This window comes from Lithobates pipiens, unplaced genomic scaffold, assembly GCF_037356315.1.
Source record: "Lithobates pipiens isolate NorthernLeopardFrog02 unplaced genomic scaffold, aLitPip1_a1.2 Scaffold_3, whole genome shotgun sequence".
Lineage (NCBI taxonomy): Eukaryota > Metazoa > Chordata > Amphibia > Anura > Ranidae > Lithobates > Lithobates pipiens.
The window spans coordinates 46,402,446-46,421,581 of record NW_027507790.1 but is presented as its reverse complement, the minus strand read 5'-3'; the positions used below and the strand labels follow the sequence as shown (position 1 = coordinate 46,421,581).

At 42.7% G+C, this 19,136-nt stretch overlaps 1 protein-coding gene across 4 annotated transcripts in view; it reads left to right on the top strand.

Annotated features, from left to right (window-relative positions):
• Positions 1 to 19,136, top strand: part of DGCR2 (DiGeorge syndrome critical region gene 2) — a 97,305-nt gene that overhangs the window by 16,331 nt on the left and 61,838 nt on the right. For 2 of the 4 annotated variants that reach the window (XM_077461606.1, XM_077461605.1), the window contains exon 2: positions 12,266 to 12,298. The exons of the other annotated variants lie outside the window; for them this stretch is intronic. In XM_077461606.1, the coding sequence (XP_077317732.1) occupies positions 12,266 to 12,298 (33 nt within the window). The remainder of the gene's footprint in view (positions 1 to 12,265; positions 12,299 to 19,136) is intronic. 4 annotated transcript variants of the gene reach the window in all.

Sequence of the window (19,136 nt, the reverse complement as noted above, 5' to 3'; positions counted from 1 at the left end):
CTGAGACTTCTGCAGTGTGTAAATGTGCTTTTATTATACAAAGATGCTGTACATACAAAACTATTACAATCTTAGGAATACAACACAAGACTGACAGATATCTATAACAAGCAAAATGCCTAGAAAATGAACAGCCTATGGTCTATAACAGTACAAATACACTTAAAAGTTACTTGTCTTCTGTTAATGTATGTTCGTGATCTTCCATTGACAACGATTCTTCTGGAGACCAAGCACCTCCTTGTATGATGAATGGCTTCTGATCTTAAAGCATGTGATGTGTGTTTCTTATGCCTGAATCCCCCTTTTTTTTTTTTTTTTTTTTGTGTCAGGCTGTTTACCATAGTTGCCAAACAGAAAACATACCTGTTTACTGTAGCTGTGTAAACTCTGGACTGCTGAAACTGTCAATTGAATACAACAATGGTATCTATGTACCCATTGTATGCAGAAGCATTTGTTTGAGAAATCTACTCAAGCCAAAATCTGACAAATCAATGAGCAACCACTATTGTCCAATGTAATGTTATGTCTGATTAAGTTTAAAAAAAATCATATTTTAACAAACGCGACGCAACACAGTCACAGCACTGGAGAAAGCCTACTGGAGCAAGGAATATGGTAAAGCTGGGTACACATGGATCAAAATTAGTTGACTTTTGATCTATGTGTGGCCTTGCCTGTTGGACAGAAGCTGCCTATCAGATCAGCTTCTGTAGAAAGGGACTGCTGGAAAACCTTGTTCAATCCGCTGCAGTGTATTCTGACAGAGTCCCCACTGTCAAAATACATCTCGGCTGGCAAGATATCTGCATCCACCTCTCTTATGTGGATGGATGAATCTGTAAGGCTACTTTCAGACTGGGGTGTTGTGGGCATCGGCGGTAAAGCAGAATTTTAGCGGCGCTATTCGGCCGCTAGCCGTGCGGTTTTAACCCCCACTAGCAGCCGAAAAAGGGTTAAAACTGCGGCGCTATGCCAGTGGTTTAGCGGTGCTGCCCCATTGCTTTCGATGGGAAGGGGTGCTGTAGGAGCGGTGAATACACTGCTCCTACAGCGCCCCAAGGATGCAGCTTGCAGGAGGTGTGTGTGTGTGTGTGTGTGTGTATTTGTTTTTTTTTTTTTTTTTGTTTGTTTTGTTTACCATCCTGCAAGTGCACCACTCCAGTGTGAAAGCCCTCACAGGAGCTGTAGTGCCTGTACAGCGCCTTTTTAGTATTATTTTTTTTTTTTTTCCCCCCCATTCAGCTGGCTGAATGGGGGGGAAAAAAACCTAATGCATGTATCTTTATCCTCTGCTCCTAGAATAAAAGGGCCTGACACACAATGAGAATATCGGACATTTTTTTTTCTCTTTCCATGATAGTCTCATATGGAAAGCAAATAGATTACAAAAAATTCTCAGTAGACCGAATGCAGTGCCAGAAATTATGGATTGTAATTTATCCTTTCATTTCCAAACATGCACATGGTCATTAGATAATTTCTTTTTTTTTTTTTTTTTTTTTTTTTTTTTTTTGTATTTCTGTTATCTTACAAATAATTTTTTGGTGCGTATATTGTGATGTTTTCACAAAAACTGTCGGAATCTGCTCTTCAATGCTGTGTACTAATAAACTGATTATCAGACGATCGTTCCAAATGCTCTTATTTTCATCCAATTTTCTAATCATGTGTACTAGGCATTAGTGAGCATTTAACCCATGCACAACCTGGGGGGGAGGGGCAGTTTAGCATGTTAGCCCTGGGCGCTGGATGTCTTTGTCCTGGCACTGAATGAATGGTCCGATCGGGTCTGCCTAAAATACTGACAGACAAACCCGATTTTGTCCGTTCATGTGAAAGGGGTCTTATGCAATTAAGAGCTGCCTGCTTGCTAATATGTTTTAAAATTTTAGGTTTTACTTCCACTTCCAACAGCAGGCTTCTAACTGGTCCCCAGGACACGGTGTGTTTTCTGTTAGTACTCTGTTTGCATTCTGAATGTGGTGTTTACCAGGAAGAAGTTTAATCTGGACATAATTTAACATGCTGCTTCTGTTATATTTTATATGCAGATTTTTAGACTGCTGCTGTTATAGCAAGCATTCCATTCTTCCTTGAACTGAACAATTGCTAAGATAAATCAATAAGCCACACTTGGCAGTGTTTCACAATGTTATTGCATTAGGTACTCATACATAGCGGCTGCGTTTATTCCCATTACTTGGTGGTATCTCTCATTTGTCTTAGATCTGAATTCCAGGCAGTCATAAAGTCTGTTATAAATACGTCACAAAATGTATGTACCTAAAATTTACCTGGTATCGGCTTCTTGCAGTCTCTGTTCAGCGGGGCTGAAGTGTGAGAGGAAGTAGCAGCAGAAGAGACCAGTCAGTTCATGTGTTGATAAGAAGTATGCTGATAGAAGAGAGAGCAGAGTGACACAGATGAGCTCATCACTCTGCTGCTTCTTTATGAACTGTCCAGGCAGAGGCTGGGGAGAGTCCAGGGCAACCTGAGCTTTAGATGCAGTGGATTGAATGATGCTGGCCATCAGATTGAGGACATCTAGAGGCATAAAAAAGAATTGCGAGGGAAATCTCTAGATTGAAGCCAAATACTGCAGCAAAAACTGGCTTTGTTATTTTATCTGTAACCACTTCAGCACCTTAGTCTGTATATACCGCTTCATTATCAGGTCATTTTTTATTTCTTTTTGCTTTTTAGTGCCATGTTAGTTTGGCAATTACTCAGTCATACAAAATTGTATGCAAATTTAGTTTTTATCATCTATTGGAAATGGATACTTTTTTTTTCTTTTTGTTGTAAACAACCGTTTTTTTTTTTTTTTTTTAACTAATTATAGGGGTGGGGTGGGGGGGGGGGAAGGGGAAATAGGGCTGAAACGCCGGAGGCAGTGTTGTAAATTGTAACCCCATCACAGCTGACGGCGGCCCTTTACCGCGCATGCGCCACTTCAATGCTATTAACATCGCATGCGCAGGATATTTCTTTAGCGGTGGAGAAAAATTATGGACTCGAGCGGGCGGAGCTGGACAGATGGTTAGAACATCAGCAGAAGCCCCGCCCACCCCACTAACATGCCCTGGAATCGCGCATGCGCGGGATATTTGTTTACTGTCGAGAAAAATTATGGACGCAAGCTGCTATTAACAGCGCATGCGCAGGATATTTAGCGGTCGAGGAAAAATTATGGACTAGAGCGGGCGTAGACTTGCTGGGAGGGAGAGATAGATCGGAGCTTGGAAAGGGGGGCGGGTCCCCGTGCATAGCACTGACTACATGTACAGTACATTGTTCTGCCAATAAATATGTCTCAGTGTGCCCAGAAAGTACTGTACATGTAGTCAGTGCTATGCATGGGGCCCCGCCCTCCTCTCCAAGCTCCGCTCTATCTCTCCCTCCCAGCAAGTCTACGCCCGCTTGCGTCCATAATTTTTGTCAACCAGTAAACAAATATCCAGCGCATGCGCGTTTCGGGGGCATGTTAGTGGGGTCAGCGGGGCTGCTGCTGATGTTCTAACCATCTGTCCAGCTCCGCCCGCCCGCAAGTCTCCGCCCGATTGAGTCCATCATTTTTTCTCCACCGCTAAAGAAATATCCTGGGCATGCGCTGTTAATAGCATTAAAGTGCGTGGTAAAGGGCCGCCGTCAGCTGTTTCAGTGACGGAACTGCACCGGAAGTGACGGGGTTATTTTTTTTTTCAAGGGTTGCAAAAAATTTTACAACAAATCTAACCTAATAATTAACTACTATCTATTAGATAGGATTAGATAATAACTACTATCTAAGCCTTTCCACTTGCTCGGCACAGCCACATTGTTTATTTAAATAAAAGGTATAACACCATCTCCCCCCCCCCCCCCCCCCCCCAATAAAATGCAGCTTATTACAAGCATATTGCTAATGATTTGCGCCAATAGGCGTCATCCTGGGACTCACTAGAAGTCTGTTTGGAGGAACTTTGATCGGTGGTGAGCTTGGCGCAAATCAGTGATATGCTGACTATGTTTTTATGCTTGTAATGAGCTGCATTTTATGGGGGGGAAGATGGTGTTACTCCATCATTGGTGTTTTATTCTGCAGTTTGAGTGTAAGGCCCCTTTCACGCGGACGATCCGTTCAGGTCCACCTGTCAGTTTTTCAGGCGGACCTGAACGGGTGCTCCATAGAGGTCTATGAAACGTCGGATGTCAGCGGTGACATGTCCGCTGACATCTGACCCGCTCCGATCGGAGAAAGTGTGATGGAGGAAAAGCTTTTTTCCATCCGTGATTGGATTGGGTGACGGCGGACACTGCGGTCCGTCGTCATCCGATCTCCCATAGGGGAGAGCGGCGCTGTGACAGGTCCGTCCCTGCGCAGTGTACAGAGACGGACCTGTCATCTTCCTGCTCAGCGGGGATCTCTCTGGCGATCCCCGCTGAGCAAGCGGATACCCACCGGGCGGATCAGCACTGATCTGCCCCGTGTGAAAGGACCCTTGCACTCAGTTTTTTCATTATTACTTTTAAATAAATGGAAAAATGGCATTTTTTTTATTGTTTTAAATATGATTTTATCCGATTAATCGAAAAAATAATCGGCCGATTAATCGATTATGAAAATAATCGTTAGTTGCAGCCCTAGAAAAAAAGTGTCTTCCAGGATGTCTATATGCTAGCTAGAGAGATGCTGGCTCCGCCCTCTACAGGAAACACAATACAGAAACAGTTTAATAAAAAATAAAACCCTCCCTCTCGCCCTCAGTTATTATTGTGTTTCTGACCTTTCAGGAGAATACATCCCCATTTTTTTTTTTTTTTTTTTTTTCTTTTTTTTTTTTTTTTTTTTTTGACTGAGTGGGTGATTGTGGTTACTGGATAACTTTCCCAAGCTTCCTGGATAGCTTGTGGGTATGCCCTGGAGTTTCTGTTAACATGCAAAAGCTGTTACCCTTTTTTAAAGGTTTATCTGGTCCTCGTTCCTCCAGAAGATGGATCGACTCCAAAAGCGCCTCTTGAGTCCTTGGTAAATGTTCCTGACCTGAGTGGCGTTTGTGCTGTGGAGTTGCTTGCTGTTGGATGGCTGTATCTGGACTAATCTGGTTCGCTCTGTGGGGGGTTTTGGCAACTCTGGTCAACCCACCCTTGCAGGGTGGGCATTGTCTTGCAGGGTGGGCATTGTCTGGCTGGCTGCATTGCCAGTGATTTGCCTGGGTCCTCTGCTGTCCTCCCTAAAAGGAGGAACAGCTGAGATGTGGAAGGCTCCTTGGAGCAGATTTAACAGAGCGCAAGGTAGAAATCATCATTTTATCCTTCATGGAGCGCATGAAATCCTTAATGAAGGGGAGAGAATCAGAACCTGCCACAGACCCACGTCTGTTCTCTCCCTGGGACTCCTCCAAGATGCCAGCTGTAATATGCACCCAGTCAAGATGGCGATTGCGCCACTTCCGGTGACCCGGAGTGTTGCACTTCCGGTTGCAAAGGAACACGATCTTTTAATCCTTTGGCCGCCAGATCCATACGTAGGGTTGCCACCTCATCCCTTTAAAACCAAACGCATATGAATTACACAGGTTCTGTGGCTGATTAAGGTAGTAATTAAACTCACATTGTGCCTTATCTGCATTAAATTAGCATCAGAACCTGTGTGATTCGTATGTGTTCAGGTTTAAAGGGATGATTTGGCCGTACGGACCTGAGAGCGGGGGAGGGGGGCTTATTCCACAGAATGCAGCTATGAAGATTGTGTGCGAAACTAACAGGGAGACTTCTGCCTGTCAGCTGAGAGCATTTGTGTGGTGGTGTTGCCATCTGATCACCATCGCATACCCCCGGTATCGGCGCTACTGCCACACCCTGCCATGCTTACTGGGCTTCACTTTCCCATCGGCGGGCCTGGGAGCTCCCTGGGGGTGACGGTGGCTGCAGGGGAAGGAGAAGAGAGGACACACATCCGCTCTCCTCCCCTTCATCTCTAAACTTCCGGGTGGAGGGGAAAGTTGAGTAAAAACGTTTATATTTTTTTGCAAAAAAAAAAAAAAGGTTGCACATAAAATCTCACCCTCACATATACACATGTACGAACGTAAATGCATTCGGGTTACCGCTTGCATGTGAAAACTTTGATTGAAAATACACATGTTACATATTGCCACGCATGCCGGAGTGAGAGCAATGATTCTAATGCAAGACCTCCTCCGTAACACGAAACTGGGGCTTTTGAAGTGTTGCCCATAGAAAATATAGGGTACTGAAGCTTGACGCCATTTCATGGGTGCACAAAAATGTAAGGTTGGGTATCTATTTACTCTCTGCAACCTTGTCTTTTATATTTTATCAAAAATGTGGTTTCATTTATTGCGTATTTATTAATTTTTTTTCGCTCTACAATTCACGTTCATGTGTTTTTTTTTTTTTTTTTTTTTCCTGAAAATTAGCATTTGCTAGACCTTTGCGGTAATATTGTGTGTTATAAAAAATTGGAACTACCGCTATTTATTTTATTCTCTAGGGTATCTGTTTTCCGAAAATATATAATTTGTGGGTTTTGTGGTGATCTTCAGGCCTAAAATGATTTTTTAAAAAGCAGAGTTCCACCCAAAAGTGGAACTTCCGCTTTAAGCACTCCTCGCCCCCCTGACATGCCACATTTGGTGTGTGTGTGTGTGTGTGTGTGTGTGTGTGTGTGTGTGTTTGTTTTTGTGATGTTTTGACAGGTACCAGCTCCCGCTTGCTGTTCTCGTCGCCTCGCCGTGACTCCCCCCCCCCCCCCCCCCCTCCCTGCAACCTTCTGGGACATGTCGCAGAAGATTGCATGGCCACTAAGAGTGCAGTGCACACCTGGCTGTGAAGCCACAAGCTGTCACAGCCAGGTGCCCACACTTGCAGTGACGGCACCATGGAGAGGCAGGGGAGAGGTGCTAGGCTTCAGACGGCCGCATCGCTGGTCCGTGGGATAGGAGACTGTTTTATTAACAACTCCCTTCCACGTTATCATTCGTTTTCTCTGAAAAATGGCAAAGAAATCATAAATTCTGCCGGGGTATGTAAACTTTTATGAGCACAACTTTATATAAAGCAAGAGCCTCACATTGTCAGGTGTTCAAATGTACCGTGTTCTTTGTGCCTGTATCAAGCCATTCGGTTTAGCATCCTTTCTCTTTACTGTTCTGGGATCTGGAAGCACATTTTCTTTTAGATCACATTATAAGAGGCATCGGTTTCATTCTTGTATATGAATCTTTTCCCTGGTCGTAACATTTTTTTGATATTTTATTTTTGGTGCAAAATTGGGACAGATGCATGTGCACACTGTCTGGCTCATGCTGATGCAGAGTATTGCAGAAATATATAGTATCTAAGAATGTTGGGAATTAATGTATAAATTGACCCACTTCAGACGGGAGACGGAAAAGCCAATTATGTCAAGACATTAGCTGGAGGCAACGACCCACTTGAAAGGAATTTAACTTCTTCTGTATCACTGAATACCATTCATTCATTGAGGGTTCAATGTGTAATTTTAGTGTGGCAAACTAAAATCCATTCAGTTTTGTGCTCTTAACCACTTACCGACCAGCGCACGCCGATGTACCTCCTATTTTTGAAGAGGGATATCTCGGTAATGGCAGCAGCAGCTGCTGCCACAACCGAGATATCCATCTCTTCAGGCGCCGGTCGTCTGTACGATCACGGTGGTCTCCACGGCGGATTCGCCCCGAGATCACCGCTATCGACGGCGGGAGAGGTGCCACCCCCCCCTCCCGCCGCCCTCCCGCACCTTCCGCCGCTTACCGGAGCCGTCGGTAGCGGCGGAGGCGATCGGGTCCTTTCACTAGCTGGGTATGGAGACGAGTGAGGCCAAGATGGCCCCCCACTCGTCTCTATACCATAGGAGGGCAGAAGCGACGTCAAAACGTCACTTCTGCCCATACCTCTTTAAGGCTGGGTTCACACTGCTGCGGGGGGAGATCCGGATGTGATTCGCACCCGCACTGCAGTGCAAATCACATCCGATCTCCGTAGCGATGCGAGTTCAGCCATACAGATAGTATGGCTGAATTCACATCGCTCCCGCAGCAAACTCGCACGGGACCCTTTTTTTGGTCCGCAACAGAATGGGATCGCATGGGGGTTCACACCATGCTATCCGATTCCTGTGCGAGTCGGCAGATCGCACTGCGATATGCGGACGGATCTGGGGGTGTCATTAACATATCATTGACACTCCCAGCCGTCCGCATAGGGCAGTGTGAACTGCCGGCGGGAGTAATGCGATGCGGGAAAACGCCGCGGATTCGCGGCGTTCCCGCATCGCAGCGGTGTGAACCCAGCCTTAAGGTGTATATATAATTTTTTTTTTATTTTTTTTGCATTTTAGTTCAAATATGAGATCTGAGGACTTTTTGACCCCAGATCTCATATTTAAGAGGACCTGTCATGCTTTTTTTCTATTACAAGGGATGTTTACATTCCTTGTAAAAGGGATAAAAGTGATCCATTTTTTATTTTATTTTTTTATTTTTTTACAGTGTAAAAATAAATAAAATCAATTAAAATAAATAAGAAAAAAAAAAAAAAGATTTTTAAAAACACCCCATCACGACGAGCTTGCGCACAGAAGCAAGCACATACGTGAGTAGCGCTCGCATATGAAAACGATGGTCAAACCACACATGTGAGGTATCGCCGCGATCGGTAGAGCGAGAGCAATAATTCTAGCCCTAGATGTCATCTGTAATGCAAAAAATGCAACCTGTAGAATTTTTTTAAATGTCGCTTGTGGAGATTTTTGAGGCTAAAAGTTTGACGCCATTCCAGGAGCGGGCGCACTTTTGAAGCATGACATGTTGGGTATCAATTTACTCGGCGTACCATTTATCTTTCACAATATAAAAAAAAAAATTGGGCTAATTTTACTGTTGTCTTATTTTTATTTTTTTTTTCAAAAAAAAGTGCGCTTGTAAGACCGCTGCACAAATACGGTGTGAAAAAAAGTATTTCAATGACCGCCATTTTATTCTCTAGGGTGTTAGAAAAAAAAACAATATAAAATGTTTGGGGGTTCTAAGTAATTTTCTAGCAAAAAAAACTGTTTTTTAAACATGTAAACACCAAATCTGAAAAAGAGGCCTGGTCCTTAGGTGGTTAAAGGTTGTAAAAGCAGAAGGGTTTTTATCCTAAACAGTCTGTATTAAGATAAAAAGCCTTCTGTGTGTAGCAGCATTTCTTACCTGAGCCCCTTCTCTCTCCAGCGATGTCCATGAATGTCTAAGCCGTCCAGGACACTCCTCCTGATTGGCTGACTGATTTTGATTGACAGCCACGGGAGCCAATGGCGCTGCTGCTGTGTCTCAGCCAATCAGGGGAGAAAGGGGGCGAGGCCAGGCCGGGGCACCGTATCTGAATTGATACACGGAGCTCTGACTCAGCTGGGGTGCCCCCATAGAGAGCTGCTGGCTGAGGGGGCATTTGATAGGAGGGAGGGACCAGGAGCAGAAAAGGGTGACCTGAGGAAGAGGAGGATCTGGGCTGCTCTGTGCAAATCCACTGCACAGAGGTGGCAAGTATAACATGATTTTTTATTTTTTTTAAACACACACAAGAATTTACAATCACTTTTAAGTACTGTTTATCAAGGGGTTCTCAAAATGATTAGCTGTAAGTTGGAACAAAATCCTGCTTTTAAAAAAAAAAAACAAAAAGAAAAAAAAAAACTGCAAGCAAACAGGTTTTTATTGCAGAAGAGGCATATACTACCTCTTTTGCAATAAAACGCACCTACCTACCTGCTGACCGTCAGCTTCCAGTGCTGGGTTGGTCTCCAAGCCCCGAGATGACAGCTTTCTGCGCATGTGCAGGAGTGATGTCATCTCCTGGCAGTCAATGAGGCCCAAAAATCAGCACTCGGAATAAGATGCCGGCATTGGTGAACAGGAACCTTGAACAGGTAAGTATGGAAACTTAAGTCCCACTTTAATCTGCGGTTAAATAATAAAGTGGCACTAAGGCCTCATGCACACTGAACGTTTACCCAGCTCTTCTTAACACATTTTCTCCTGGCAGGAGAAAAACTGTATTAAAAGTGTGCCCAACATCTATTACTTTTATGGTAATCCTGATTTTCCTGGAAGCATTCCTTGCTGTGCTTTTATACCCCCTTGTAAATTCCTCTATGAGCTTCCAAACCTCTTCTTTTCCCCCTCACTCTTTAGTTTTTGGAAGAGCAATGCATGTTAGTTGTGGTCATGTGCATTGCTCTATGCATTACAACAAATCCCATAGTTCTTAGTCCATCTTGCGAAAGAGCAAGAGAGTTTCTTACCTACCTACAGCGGGATTATGGAGAACAAACGTAATCTCCCTCTAACAGGAAAAAAAAAAAACACAAATGGTATTTTTGGGGAAATAACAAATGACAATTGTTTTTGATGTGCATAGAGCAAACTAAATGTCATCCTGTTGTGGTTTAGAATTATTTTGTGAATGCTTATGTCTGTGTTAAACTAAAGAATGTCAGTGTACTGTGCTTTTTTTATAAGTGTACTTAAACAATATTTGCCTTACAAAAGGTGGTAGTTTTGATATATATATATATATATATATATATATATATATATATATATATATATATATATATATATATATATATATATATATATATATATATATATATATAATTTTTTTTTTTTAAAGGCTAAGGCCCTTTCACACGGGCCTTTCCACACGGGATCAGATGAACACAGACAGACGGTCCGTGTTCATCCAATTTCCCCCCATAGGGGAGAGCGGAGATCTGACAGGGCCGTCCCACAGTGTGCAGGAACGGCCCTGTCATCCGCTGGCTCAGCGGGTTTCAATGGAGCGATCCCCGCTGAGTAATCGGATGTTCACGGGGTGGATCATCACAGTTCCATCCTGTGTGAAAGGACCCTTAGAAGAACTTTTTATCTTTTTTTTTTTTTTTTGATGGTGCTGTTTTTATGTTTTGGCAGGTCCTCTGAGTTTATGATGAGCAGTAGTAAATATAATTGTTTACTTTTTAATTATGATCCTGGTCAAAGCTGAATTAAATATATGCAAATAAAATATACATTTGCAAAAAAAATTACATTAGTTAAAAAATTGGCTAAGGAACTTTAAAAGCCATGATGTGCTAGTATGCATTGTATATTAGCACATTATGGCAAACACACCTGGCAAGTGTCCCCACCCTTCAGTGCTGTGATGTCTGTCATGGGCATTTCCAAATCCTCCCGGTTTTCTTTCTGGGTTCGGCTGTGAGAAGTGCTGTAATTGTGTGGTGGGTCGCATTAGTGGCTCTGTGTACACAAATACTGACGGGCAGGGAGGAGGGTTAGACAGAAGAGACCAGAATGTCATAAACATTTTACAAGTTTTTGTTTTATATTTTGGGGTGTGCATTATAGCTGGATATGTCCTTTTGATGAGATTGACAGACAAGATATTTGTTTTCTTAAAGGCTAACGTTCTGCTTTAAGAAGAAATGCACAAAAATATGTTATCTTTTAAAACGGGAGCCTGCAGCCCAGGTTGACACTGAGCTTCAGCTGAACTCATGCATGCAGGTTTCTGCACAAATGTCAATGTAAATCGCAGTCTGAAATCCCAAAAAGTAGTACAGAAACCTACTTTTTGAAATCTGTGTGGTGCTGCAAATGCAGCGTTGCACCGATTTAGGACATGTCAAATCGTACCAATGTGAACCAGGGAGCAAAGTACTGCACTCGCCATCAGCGGATTGCAAGTGCAGTGCCTGGCTTCTGCACACACTACCTATAATGTTGTCTGTACCTCCTGTATGAGCTTTCAGAGCTGGAAGCAGTGTAAATGAACTACAGACTTGCCGATCAGTGTGCTCGCAATACATTTAAACTAAAAGTCTGTCTGCCGCAGTAAGATGGGTTTTGTCGTTTTTTTTTTTTGTTTTTTTTTATTCAGATTTCTGCAGTAGTATTTTACAGCTGGTATCTATGGATTGCTAAAGAGCTGTAACATGAGAGAGTGCAATAAAGCACTTACAACCATCTCCACACACAAGTACTTTTGAAATGGCAAAAGTTGCTTTGGTTGTAAGAATTTTCCAAACACATGTCTTGAGATCCTATTAAAAAACTGAAAAATACTATTAAATCTTATATTGTATGTTGCCTTCTATTCCGTTGAATTTTAAAAATGTAGATATTTCCTTCATTATATGCCTAATTTAGATTTTACCTAGTTTGGTAAGTGTTTTTTAAATTTTAAATTTCAGGTCCACGAATAGCTCTCGCAAGACTGCAATCAGGTGAGCATGCTTATAGTTTTGGCAATGGATTGATAGAGTAGAAATGTGTCTTATGTCAGTAAGCAGTAAACCTACATTTTATTCCTCAGTATTTAAGCGGTCCTGAAGTAATTAATTGAATCTTTCCATCAAATCTGGTGCCTTTGTTCTTAGCTTTGGATAGTAAAGCATTTTTTTCTGCCAGTAAATACCTTGTAGAGCCCACTTCCTGTTTCTTTTCTGGTAAAAAGCCTATCCTCCTCCTCCTTCCTCTTCCTTCTCTTCCTCTTCCTCTTCCTCTTCCTCTTCCTTCTCCTCTTCCTTCTCTTCTTCCTCTTCCTTCTCTTCTTCCTCTTCCTTCTCTTCTTCCTCTTCCTTCTCTTCTTCCTCTTCCTTCTCTTCTTCCTCTTCCTTCTCTTCTTCCTCTTCCTTCTCTTCTTCCTCTTCCTTCTCTTCTTCCTCTTCCTTCTCTTCTTCCTCTTCCTTCTCTTCTTCCTCTTCCTTCTCTTCTTCCTCTTCCTTCTCTTCTTCCTCTTCCTTCTCTTCTTCCTCTTCCTTCTCTTCTTCCTCTTCCTTCTCTTCTTCCTCTTCCTTCTCTTCTTCCTCTTCCTTCTCCTCTTCCTCTTCCTTCTCCTCTTCCTCTTCCTTCTCCTCTTCCTCTTCCTTCTCCTCTTCCTCTTCCTTCTCTTCTTCCTCTTCCTTCTCTTCTTCCTCTTCCTTCTCTTCTTCCTCTTCCTTCTCTTCTTCCTCTTCCTTCTCCTCTTCTTCTTCCTTCTCCTCTTCCTCTTCCTTCTCCTCTTCCTCTTCCTTCTCCTCTTCCTCTTCCTTCTCCTCTTCTTCTTCCTTCTCCTCTTCTTCTTCCTTCTCCTCTTCCTCTTCCTTCTCTAATTCCTCTTCCTTCTCTAATTCCTCTTCCTTCTCTAATTCCTCTTCCTTCTCTAATTCCTCTTCCTTCTCTAATTCCTCTTCTTTCTCTTCCTTTCTCTTCCTTTCTCTTCCTTTCTCTTCCTTTCTCTTCCTTTCTCTTCCTTTCTCTTCCTTTCTCTTCCTTTCTCTTCCTTTCTCTTCCTTTCTCTTCCTTTCTCTTCCTTTCTCTTCCTTTCTCTTCCTTTCTCTTCCTTTCTCTTCCTTTCTCTTCCTTCCTCCTCCTTCTCTTCTTCTTCCTCCTTCTCCTCTCTCCTAAGAGGGCCAATGAGAGCTGTGGAGGTGTGTGTCTGTGTAAATCCAGGAAGTTAACAGGCAGCAGCTTCAGCTGCCCACAGTTAAAATGGATGCAGCCAGACTCAGTGGAGGGAGACTTGTACAGCATATTTGGCAAGTACAGAATCGCAGTATATATAAAATATGCAAAGTGGTTGGAGGGAAGCTTCAGAATGGCAAAGATGATTTTATTACAAATTATGTGAGCAGACTGCAGTTCCTCTTTTGTTACTCTTCTAGGTTGTGGTATGTGTCAGCAGTCTTAGAAATCACTCAAGCAATAATAGACCCAAAAGCAAACATTTATTATATTGCATCTAACAATTCTTTGATGCCATGGCTGTATTATTTGTTCTTATTTTAGGCATTCTTTCTTCTGTTTTCATCTGATGATGCAGCCAGTAAGCACTCTTCCAGATGCATCAGTTTACAGGCATGAGAGAAACCATTTAACATTGTTAGGGGTGCTTTCAACGATCAGCTTTTCTTTATTCATATAAAATCTTTAAACTAAACATAAAAAAAAAACTGTTGCTTTAACTAATTATAAAGTGTGAGCTAGAGTTTTGGCTTCAACTTGTTAGTGTATTGAAACCTGCTAGTATATGTAACTCCTCCCCCAGACAGACAGTGCTATTGTGGCCTATGGGGGCACTCTAATACAGGAGGCGTGTTACTGGCCTGATCACCAAGTACAAACTGAGGGGGAAAAAAACGAATGCAGCACCTACATCTAATGGCTGGCAAGCTGCAGTATTAGACTTTTTCAGTTTTGGGTTTAATACTGCTTTAAGCCATTGTTTCTAGAGGTATTTATCGGTCTCACAATTCAGGCCTTTCTTCCCATCTTAACCTTTATAATGGAGTTGCATGTTTCCAGGCTTAAAGAGATTGAATGAGCAAAGTAACAGTCAAAAGTAAGCAGTGACCCACTAACTTCCTTCTTCCTTTTTTTTATTTTTTTTACCACTTGCTTACTGGGCACTTAAACACCCCCTCCTGCCCAGACCAATTTTCAGCTTTCGGCGCTGGGGCACTTTGACAATTACGCGGTCATACAACACTGTACCCAAATGACATTTTTATCATTTTATTTTCCCCCACAAATAGAGCTTTCTTTTGGTGGTATTTAATCACAGCTGGGATTTTTATTTTTTGCTATTTCAAAGTAGCATGAGTGTGAACCAGGGCTTAGTGTACCAATCCTTAGATGTGATGGCTGTATTGGTGTTTTTTTAATTTTTTTTATGATTTTTATTTTTTCCCCTTCCTCTGCTTTCCCCTGATTTTCTGGCTGGTTATACATCTCTGGAGGAATGAGCAAAGAGACACCTTTGAACATCAGCATTGTTAATTGGGGAGGGGGGAGTGTTGTATGCACTGGCAAATTTTAAATGCAGTAACAAATTTGAAGCCAAATTCCAGTTAGAGGCGTTCCGGCCAAAATTTTTTAATTTTAATTTTTTTTTTTAAAAGTCAGCAGTTACAAACACTGTAGCTGCTGACTTTTAATAAGGACACTTACTTGTCCAGCGAGCCCGCGATGTCAGCCGCCCGAGGCCGATCTGTCCATCGGATCGGCTACTGGCCCCTCCATCTTAACGAAGGGAAACAGGCAGTTGAGCCTTGCGGCTTCACTGTCTTTTCCTACCGCGCATTCACGAGTCGCGCAGTGCTTTGTGAATAGCCCCGTTGTTTTCTGGGGGACACACATGTCCCAGAAGGTAACGGGGCCACTCACCAAAGAGTGGGAAGCGCTGCAGAATAGGAAGAGGCAGATTAGAAAGACTGCCTAGCAACAGCGGTTTCAGGTAAGTTTTTAAAAATAAAAAATAAAAATTTTTTTTTTTTTGGAATATGCAGGTTTTAAAGGTTTTACATAAATGCTGACCATTGTAAGCATCCCTGTCAGTGTTAAAGTAGTTGTAAAGGCAGATGGCTTTTTTTACTTTTTAATGCATTTTCTGCATTGGGCTATAAAAAAAAAAACACCTGTGATCAGTTACATAAGTTCAGAGGACACGGACCAGCCTCGTGCCTGCTTAGCGGGGATCAATGTGAAAGTGGCCTTAGTTTTTTGCTATCTGTCACCCTTGGGGAGATTTCTCTTCATTTCGTGTCCCATAGCCAAAACAGGAAGTGAGGAAATCCCTACAAAATAAGGGAATCTAAATCTGTTAGTACATCCAACACTACCCTCTCTGCAAATAGTGTTGCTGTCCAAAGGGGTCACCGTGGCTCCTTCCTCCAGGATAGAGACACTCTAGGACAGGAAGTGTTATTGGCCAGATTTAAAAAAAAAAATGCAGCCATCACACTCCAAGGATTGGTAAGCTGCAATGTATTTTACTTTTGGGGTTTAATACCGCTTGAATGCTTATGATTATATGAGCATGTCAGCCCAGGGAGGTGAGCTTGACATTACAATAGATAGGGAGGAGTCAGAGCTTTGTCATTATTCATTGTTGGTAATGGTCAATTTTTTTATGGGAAAGTGTTGATATTTTTTTTTTTTTTTTTTTTTTTTTTTTTTTAACCACTTCAGCCCCGGACCAATAAACACCTTAAGGACCAGAGGTCTTTTTCCAATTTCGCACTGCGCTGCTTTAACTGGTAATTGCGCGGTCATGCAATATTGCACCCAAACGAAATTTGCGTCCTTTTCTTCCCACAAATAGAGCTTTCTTTTGATGGTATTTGATTGCCTCTGCGATTTTTTTTTTTTTTTTTTTGCGATATAAATGGAAAAAGAGCGAAAATTTTGAAAAAAAAAAGATATTTTCTTCTTTTTGTTATAAGAAAAATCGAATAAACTAAATTTTAGTCATACATTGAGGGCAAAATTTATTCAGCCACATATCTTTAGTAAAAAAAATGTCAAGCGTATATTTTTTGGTTTGCGCAAAAGTTATAGCGTCTACAAACTAGAGTAAATTTTCTGGAATTTACACAGCTTTTAATTTATGACTGCCGATCTCATTTCTTGAGGTGCTAGAATGGCAGGGCAGTACAAATCCCCCCCAAATGACCCCATTTTGGAAAGTAGACACCCCAAGGAAATTGCTGATGGGTATGTTGAGCCCATTGAATATTTATTTTTTTTGTCCTAAGGGATTGAATAATGACAAAAAAAAAAAAAAAAAAATTTTTTTACAAAAAGTTGTCACTAAATGATATATTGCTCACACATGCCATGGTTATATGTGGAATTGCACCCCAAAATATATTCCGCTACTTCTCCCGAGTATGGGGATACCACATGTGTGGGACTTTTTGGGAGTCTAGTCGCGCACGGCACCCCGAAAACCAATCACCACCTTCAGGATTTCTAAGGGTGCAAATTTTTGATTTAACTCCTCACTACCTATCACAGTTTCGAAGGCCATAAAATGCCAAAATAGCACAAAACCCCCCAAAATGACCCCATTTTGACAAGTAGACACCCCAAGCTATTTACTGAGAGGCATGTTGAGTCCATGGAATATTTTATATTTTGCCACAAGTTGCGGGAATATTACAAACTTTTTTTTTTTTTGCACAAAGTTGTCACTAAATGATATATTGCTCACACATGCTATGGGCATATGTGAAATGACACCCCAAAATACATTCTGCTGCTTCTCCTGAGTACGGGGATACCACATGTGGGGGACTTTTTGGGAGCCTAGCCACGTACGGGACCCCGAAAACCAAGCACTGCCTTCCGGATTTAAATATAAAATGCTACCAAAAAACCTGTTAGCGATGGCAGGGATCAGGCCTGACTCTGCGATCGCTGCAGTTATGTGTTTAGTGTTTTGTAAGTGACAGTGATCGATCGATACTGCACTTGGGTGGGCTGGGCAGAGGGGCAAAACGCAGGTGCTAGCAGGTATCTGGGCTGATCCCGCTAACAATGCGTTTTTTTGGAACCCTAAACTGCTGGGGACGCTAGTATAGATCTGATCAGATCAGATATTGATCTGTTCAGATTCTATAGCACTACGGGAGGTGTATGCTTTGCGTGTGGGTGTTAGCGGTACTGGCACTAACCTAGCGCTGCCTGGGGCGACGCAGACCCTGACCCTAAAACCTAATTGATATCACCCGCCGGGTGATCAGGGGGTTAATCCTTTATTGGGTAATAAATGGTGGGTGCCCTGATGCTATAAAAAACAAACTAACCAGAGTCACCCGTAACACTTATACGGTGATCAGTGGTGAAAGGGTTAACTAGGGGCAATCAGGGGGTTCAAATTTTTATTAGGTAGTATATGGGGGTCCCTGGCGCTATATAAAAACCTGACGGGGAACCTAAATAACTAACTGGCTAACCAGCGTCACCAGTGACACTTATACTGTGATCGCTGGTGAAAGGGGGTGAAAGGGTTAACTAGCAGCAATCAGGGGGTTAAAACCATTATTGGGTAGTATATCGGGGTACCTAGCGCTATAAAAACCTGGCGGTGAACCTAAAAAAATAACTAGCTACCTAGCGACACATGCAGCGATCAGAAAATGATCGCTTAGTGACAATGGCAAAAGGGGGTGAAAGGGTTAACTAGCGGCAATCAGGGGGTTAAAACCATTATTGGGTAGTATATCGGGGTACCTAGCGCTATAAAAACCTGGCGGTGAACCTAAAAAAATAACTAGCTACCTAGCGACACATGCAGCGATCAGAAAAATGATCGCTTAGTGACACTGGCAAAAGGGGGTGAAAGGGTTAACTCTAGGGGCAATCAGGGGGTTAAATCTTTATTGGGGGGTGATAGGGGGCTACCCTGGACCTAACACTAACTGTCCTGACAGTTTTTACTGTCACAACTGACACTGAATGCATTGATCAGTAAAGAAATGATCAATGCAATCAGTGACACTGTGACTGGGGGGGGGGGGGCGGGGGGCGATCGGGGGGGGGGGGGTTTGTGTGCCTGTGTGTACCTACATGTCAGTGTAGTGTTGGTGCACACTTACTATTAGTCTTCTCCTCGTAGTCCAGTCAAAAAGACCGCCCCGAGGAGAATGACATCACTTCCTCCTTCCTGTGTAAATAATACACAGTGGGAGGAAGCTTCTCATTGGCCAGGAGCGATCCAGAGGGGGTGGCCGAAAACGAACGGCCATCCCCTCATCACGGAGCGCTCCTGGAGGGAACCGGACCGTCGTATCCAACGGGAGGGGGTCCGATAGGACCCCCCACCCGCTGGAAGGCAATCACGTACATCTACGTGATTGTGCCTGCCTGTGCCATTGTGCTGACGTACATTGGCAATACGGCGGTCCTGAAGTGGTTAACTTTTACATTTTTGTCCTGGCAATATCTTCATTTTTATCATTTTAATTTTCTAAATTACTGCTCAATATTCAGTTGGTAGAATTGGTTTTACAGTTTGTTTTTAGTGTTTGTTTGTTTTTTTTTTTTGTTTTTTTGTTTTTTTTCAGTGAATACTTATTAGGCTAAATACACAAATACAGACTTCTAGTAGCAATCTTTTATAGCATGGTTTTAAATAGGATGGATTTTAACTACTGGTTTAGGCCCTGTACACATTAGGCTGGATGTGTACATACATTACTGTAAGGGCCGGTTCACACAGCGAGCCGCGGCGAGGCGTCTCCGACTTCCTCGCCGCGACTTGCAGGGGGGGTCAGCGGCGACTTGCAGAGGACTTCTGCA